The 6,409-nt window shown below is 52.6% G+C and overlaps 1 protein-coding gene across 2 annotated transcripts in view; it reads left to right on the top strand.

Moving 5' to 3' along the window:
- Positions 1 to 6,409, top strand: part of DNMBP (dynamin binding protein) — a 99,781-nt gene that overhangs the window by 91,153 nt on the left and 2,219 nt on the right. For both annotated transcript variants that reach the window (XM_006157372.3, XM_014591157.2), the window contains 2 exons: positions 2,087 to 2,625; positions 6,305 to 6,407. In XM_006157372.3, the coding sequence (XP_006157434.1) occupies positions 2,087 to 2,625; positions 6,305 to 6,407 (642 nt within the window). The remainder of the gene's footprint in view (positions 1 to 2,086; positions 2,626 to 6,304; positions 6,408 to 6,409) is intronic.

The raw sequence follows: 6,409 nt of genomic DNA, 5'->3' as shown, positions 1-6,409 counted from the left end.
CCTAACTCCGGGCGATTATATGGGAGTCTAGCGACACAGCCATTATACCAACTGCTGGTCCCAAAGTTAAGTAATTCTTAAAAAAATTTAAAAAAATAAAAAAACCATATGCCAATAGTGCTTAAAGCACTGAACTCCCACATTGCCAGCTGTGGTTTGAGTCCCAGACCTAGTGGCTTAAAAATCATTCTGGGCACATGTGTGTATGGGCCCAAACTCCCAGGAGGAGAATGGAGGAGAAGGGATCGCAGCATGGCCGTCCCTCCTAGGGAGTGACTTCTCTCACTCTCTCTCACTCTCTCTCTCTTTCTCCAGGGAGCACACACCCTATGGCAAAACCTAAAAAAAAAAATTGTAGATTTTACCAGAATAATGAGAGAGTGCAAGTGGAGAAGGAAGGACAGAAGGACAAAGGATGAAACCTCCTGGGGTGACAGGTGACAGTCACTGTTGGGGTCAGAGGCAGATGAAGCGCTCAAGTTGCAGGGGGTTTGAGGAGCTGCTCTATCCTCGGGTTTTATCTGCTCCGTCCTGAGAAGCAGAGGGGTGGCATGCAGCCCACAGGGTCAGGCTCAGCTGGTTGACCCACCAGCCCTTCCAGGCCACCAGGTACAGTAAACCCATGGACAGCTGAGAGAGGGGCCGGCGCCGTGGCCAGCAGCAATGCGCTGCTCGAGAGAAGCCGCGTCCTGCGTGCCCAGCCCAGGCAGCCTGAAACGCGGTGGGCACATGCAGGGGTGCCCGGGTCCAGCAGGCCAGAGGCCTGGAGGCGGGAGTGGTGGCAAAGCAGACCCTGCGGGAGGTGCGCACCTCTCTCTCATCCTATCGTGAGTAAGAAAAACAACTTCCTTTCTTCTAGAGAGAGAAAAGGCTCTTGCTCTCATGGAGATTACGTAATCTGGGTCTTTCCCTTAACAGATTGGCTCTCTTGGCATCCAGAGGACAAGTTCTTTATAATACTGGCTCCACCTCTAATTTATGCTTACAGGTTTTAGCCGAAGGCCCTCTCCGTCGTCATCCTGGATGGTCTAGTTAGTGATCTGTGTTGCCAGTGGCACATGCACTCTGAAAGGAGTGGGAGAGCGCGCGTGAGACAGCACACCTCTGGGGGGCAGAGCCACGCCGCAGCCCCTCCCTTACTGTCAGGTTTGGGGCACACCTGCACACGCGGCTGGCGTGTCCTTCAGGCTGCCGGGTCTGGTGTGGGATCCAGGGCTCCCTCTGCACAGGGCTTACCCACCGCACCAAGGGGCCAGCCCTTCGGTAATGAATTAAAGTGAACATGCGCGGCACGTGTGTTCTGACTAGTGCACACAGCGTCCTGCCTGTGAGCATGCGTGCAGTGTTTCCACGGCATCCTTACACCAGGGCTTCCAGCGTTGGGAGGGAAAGGGCGAGGATGCCTGCCGGGGAGTTCCTCTGTGAGGGGTGCTCCAGACCCCGCCACGCTCAGTGTGTGTGAAGTACGACCAGTCTCCCGTGGCCGTGATGGGGCCCCTCTGTGGGGGTGCTCCAGACGCCCCGCCACGCTCAGCGTGTGTGAAGTACGACCAGTCTCCCGTGGCCGTGACGTGGCCACCCTTTCTTCACGTGCCCGCTCCCAGACCGGGTGGTTTTGCCCGTCCTCTCAGCTGCACAGCCCTCCCCATCACTCGTCTCTTGCGAGGTGGTAACAGGAACGAGCTGGCCACACACAGTGGATCCCAGGATTCCATTTCAATCCCTTCTGTCACTGGGTATCTTTTTTTTTCCTGTAGGGTGAGTGCTCACCAGAGGGGGCGGGGAATGAGAAATCAGCTCTCCACCCAGGGGGGATGGCCATGCCACATTCCCCTCTCCTCCCTTCTCCTGTTGGTGTTGTGGGCATGCACGCTCATGTGCCCAGCTTGTTTTTGAAGCTGCTGCGTCTGGAACTCAAACTACCGAGTCAGCCATGTGGGCTCCGGAACCCTAATCTTCATGCTGCCTGTTAGCCCCGATCTCACTTAAACCACAACTTTTTCTCTATTGATTTTTGTTCTTTTTCTCTGTGCTAGCTCCCTGTATTCTGCTAAAAGCTCTTGATGTTTTTGTTTCCTTCCCGTAGTTACCAAAGGCTTCGTGTACAGCTCCTTCCTAAAGCCCTACAACCCTCGCCGCAGCCACTCGGACGCCTCCGTGGGCAGCCACTCCTCCACAGAGTCAGAGCATAGCAGCTCCTCCCCCAGGTGCCTGCGGCAGAACAGCGGCAGCACCTTGACCTTCAACCCCGGCAGCATGGCTGTGTCCTTTACCTCGGGGTCTTGCCAGAAGCAGCCTCAAGATGCATCTTCACTGAAGGAAGGTGACCAGGGAACTCTCAGTGCGTCCCCGAGCCCGAGTAATTCAGAGTTTTCCAGGTGCCCTTCGGACCCAGATTCCACCTCTCAGCCCAGACCTGGGGACTCTGCAGACGGAGCCAGAGACGTGAGCCAACCCGCTATCACCCCTAGGAGCCACCGAAGCTCCAAGCATCCAGAAGTGGTTGGTCACTCTGTACCAGGGTGGAACGGGCAAGGCAAAGACCTCGTCAGAGGGTACAGGGCAGCCCAGGCTCTGCAAAACCAGAGTGAGGAGCCAGAAGGCAGCGAGGCGGCCGGCAGCCAGGTGAGCACCCCTGGCTCACACTGTGGCATCAGGGTTGGGGGAGTGGGCTATGAGGGCTGGGGGGGCAGGGGGGTGAATGAGGCGTGCCGGCCTGGGCAGTCTGGGGGTGGGAGCAGGCGGGCCTTCCCAAGCATGCAGGGGAGCCACACTGACTCAACACTGGCTTTCCTGGACCCCTCCTGCCGTGTCCTCAGCATTTAAAAGGGGTCATAATGAAAACCTTCCCATCTTCTAATTTGTGAATTCCAGTTGTTTAAACCACTTATTTCATTCAAATGACGTTTTGTTAAAGTAGAGTTTAGAAAGTCTAGACCAGTAGATGGTGTAACGGCTACATTGCTGGACTCCCATGTAGTCAACCGCAGTTCGAGTCCCGGACCCCGTGGCTTAAACTCCGCCAGGCGTGTGTGTGTGTGCATGTCCAAGATCCCAAGAGGAGAAGAGATTGTGGCGTGGCCATCCCCCCTGGGGGTGTTTCTCACTTTCTGTCTCTGGCGAGCACACACACCCTATAGCAAAAACCTCTCTTAAAAAAAAAGAAAGTCTGACTGGTCCTATCATTTTCCTGTTCTTTTTGTGATAGTCCGTTCCTGTCTTGAGTTTGAGAATAGGCTCTGTATCTTTTTGTTTTGTTTAATGCTTTTTTTTTTTTTTCCTTTGGAGAGATTTTTGCTATATGACACTTGTGCTTGCTGGAGAGACAGAAAGCAAGAAATCTCCCCCTGGGGGCATGGCCACACTGCAATCCCTTCTCCATTCTCTTGGGATTTGGGGCACACATGCACACTCGCCCAGCATGAATTTTAAGTCACCGGGTCTGGGACCCAAAGCGCAGTTGAATACATGGAGTCCAGCGATGTAACCATGATGCTCTGTCCCTACTTTGTTGTTAGCAGTATAGTAAGCATACATGTTTGTGGAGCCACAGTGCAGTCCACGGTACGAGAATACGGCTTGATTTGTTCCGGTCAGTCTCCCACCACGTCCCCAGTGGCATTCCTTAGGTTAGGGACATTCACAATCCTCCCTTCTACTCCGACATGCACAGCAAGTATTAACGGCTGTGTTCTCCCCACTATATTGTTTTGGTAAGAAGTACTTATTAATTTTTAAAAACTTATTATTTTTAATTTGCTATGTGCCTGAGAGAAAGTGAGAAAGCAATCTGCCAGGTCCAGGACTCAAACTTCCAGCCACCATGTGGGAGTCCAGCATTTTTTTTTTTTTCTTCTACTCCGACATGCACAGCAAGTATTAACGGCTGTGTTCTCCCCACTATATTGTTTTGGTAAGAAGTACTTATTAATTTTTAAAAACTTATTATTTTTAATTTGCTATGTGCCTGAGAGAAAGTGAGAAAGCAATCTGCCAGGTCCAGGACTCAAACTTCCAGCCACCATGTGGGAGTCCAGCATTTTTTTTTTTTTTTTTTTTTTGCAGCAGCCATGTGGGAGTCCAGCATTTTTTTTTTTTTTTGGAGAGGTTTTTACTATAGGGCGCGTGCACTCGCCCGCCAGCCAGAGAGAGACAGAGAGACAGAAAGCGAGAAATCACCCCCCAGGGGGGATGGCCACAATCCCTTCTCCTCCATTCTCCTCTCGGGATCTTGGGCATGCACGCACACATGCCCTGCATGAGTTTAAGACACCAGGTCCGGACTCGAACCGCGGTTGACTACATGGGAGTCCAGCGACATAGCCATTACGCTAACTGCTGGTCCCGGGAGTCCAGCATCTTAACCACCATACTACCTGTGGCCCCTCCCTACTGTATCTTAAAACACTAGAGCTTATTCCTATCTGTGATTGTATGTCCATTAGTCAGCATCTCTATTCACCCTGGCCCAGCCTCCTGTTGTCATTCTTCATCCCTTTACTCTGCAAGACCATTTTTTTTTTTCCCAGTTCCCACATAGGAGCAAGAGAATGTGATGCCTTTCTGCACATGACTTGTTTCATTTAACACTTTGTCTTCCAGGCTTGCCAGTGAACCGCGAATGACAGGATCGTGTCCTTTTTAACAGCCGAATAGTATTCCATTGTGTGCGTGCACATATACACACACATGCTTCTTTCTTTCTCCTTTCCTTTGCTGGTGGACTTCGGTTGCTTTCCCATCATGGCTGTTGTGGATAGTGCTGCCACAAACCTGGGGTGCAGGTACCTGTACGGGTGACCGAGGCCTTTCCTTTGGCCATATTCCCACTAGCGAGACTGCTGTGTCATGTGGGAGCTCTAATTTTAGTCTCTCCAGGAACTCCGTTCTGTTTTCAGAATGGCTATACTAATTGGCATTCCCACCTACTGTGTAAAAAGGTTCTCCTTTTTCCACATCCTTGCAACATTTTCTACCCACATGTCTTTTTCTTCTTTTTAGAGAGAAATCACCCCCGGGGGGATGGCCATGCCACAATTCCTTCTTATCCATTCTTCTCCTGAGACCTTGGGCACGCACACACACACGCCTGGCATGAGTTTTAGGCTGCCGGGTCCAGGGTTCGAACTGCAGTTGCCTGCATGGGAGTCCAGCCACATACCCATTATGACATCTGCTGGTCCCATCTACCGGATGTCCTACAGCCACGTGCAGACTCACAGCTGAAGAGTCGCCACTCCCGGCTGGTGGCCTCGTGTGGTCACTGCACCGAGCACCCCCCGTGCTGTGGTTGGGCTGTGAGCTCGTCTTCGGCAGGGTTTGCCTTACCACTGTCGGGGGTCCAGGCAGCAGTTCAGCCTCGTTTCTCAGCTCTGGCTTTCCAGGCCACGTTCCTTGGTGTGGCGTCAGGCCTGTGTGGGCTCCGGCTCCCTGTCATTACTGCCCACAGCCTGGGTGGAGTTTCCCTGGACGCACTGAGGAGAAAATGGATCTTTCTCAGAGTCTGGTGCGAGCAGCAAACTCCGTTTTAGCCTCACCCACTCCAGCTGTCGCCCAGACCTGCAAGCCCGGCATCAGGCCCAGGGGTCTGGAGCACCGTCCTGCTCTGCACCGTATCTCAGTCCCCAGCCCTACAGCCATCCTTTCTCACTTTGAGGTTGCTAGTGTGGGGCTTTTCTAAGTTCTCTGTTCCCACTCTGGTGCCAGGATTTCTGTATTTGAGGTATGAGGGTATTCTCGTGTCTCATCCATTGTCCATACTGACTGGAGGTTCCTTCTTTCAGGCAGCTCAAAGCATGAAAAGGAATCAACCAGTTCATAGCCGTCAGCCGTTGATAGCTATTTAGTGTAAGTTAAGATTAAAGATTCAGTTCCAAGGGGCCAGCAGGTGGCATGGTGTTTAAGGTGCTGGACTCCCACATGGCTCATTACAGTTTGAGTCCTGACTCAGCAGCTTGAAGATCACACTGGGCACATGTGTACGCATGCCCCAAATCCTGAGAACAGAGAAGGGGTTGCAGTGGGGCTATCCGGATGGGGAGGGTGAGGGGGGGGTGATTTCTCACTTTCTCTCTCTCTCTCTGGTGAGCGTGCATGCTCTATGGCAGAAACCTAAAATAAGAAAAGATGTGGTTCTCGGTCTCTCCACTGGCCTCGTCTGGAGTGCTTACAACCACCTGCAGCTGGGGGCCACCACCCTGGACGGTGCCGACACAGAACCTCCCCGTCCCTGCAGAAATCTCTGTGGGTAGGGCCCTTCCAGGCAGTGTCGGGTTCCCTAACTCACCTTCTCTCCTCCACGCAGGTCTATTTCGCCGTCTATACCTTTAAGGCGCGAAACCCAAATGAGCTGAGCGTGTCAGCCAATCAGAGACTCAAGATCCTCGAGTTTAAAGATGTCACTGGGAAT

This window comes from Tupaia chinensis, unplaced genomic scaffold (assembly GCF_000334495.1).
Source record: "Tupaia chinensis unplaced genomic scaffold, TupChi_1.0 Scaffold000539_1, whole genome shotgun sequence".
Classification (NCBI taxonomy): Eukaryota; Metazoa; Chordata; class Mammalia; order Scandentia; family Tupaiidae; genus Tupaia; species Tupaia belangeri.
The sequence above is the reverse complement of the archived record's forward strand: the minus strand, read 5'-3'. Positions and strand labels throughout refer to the sequence as shown.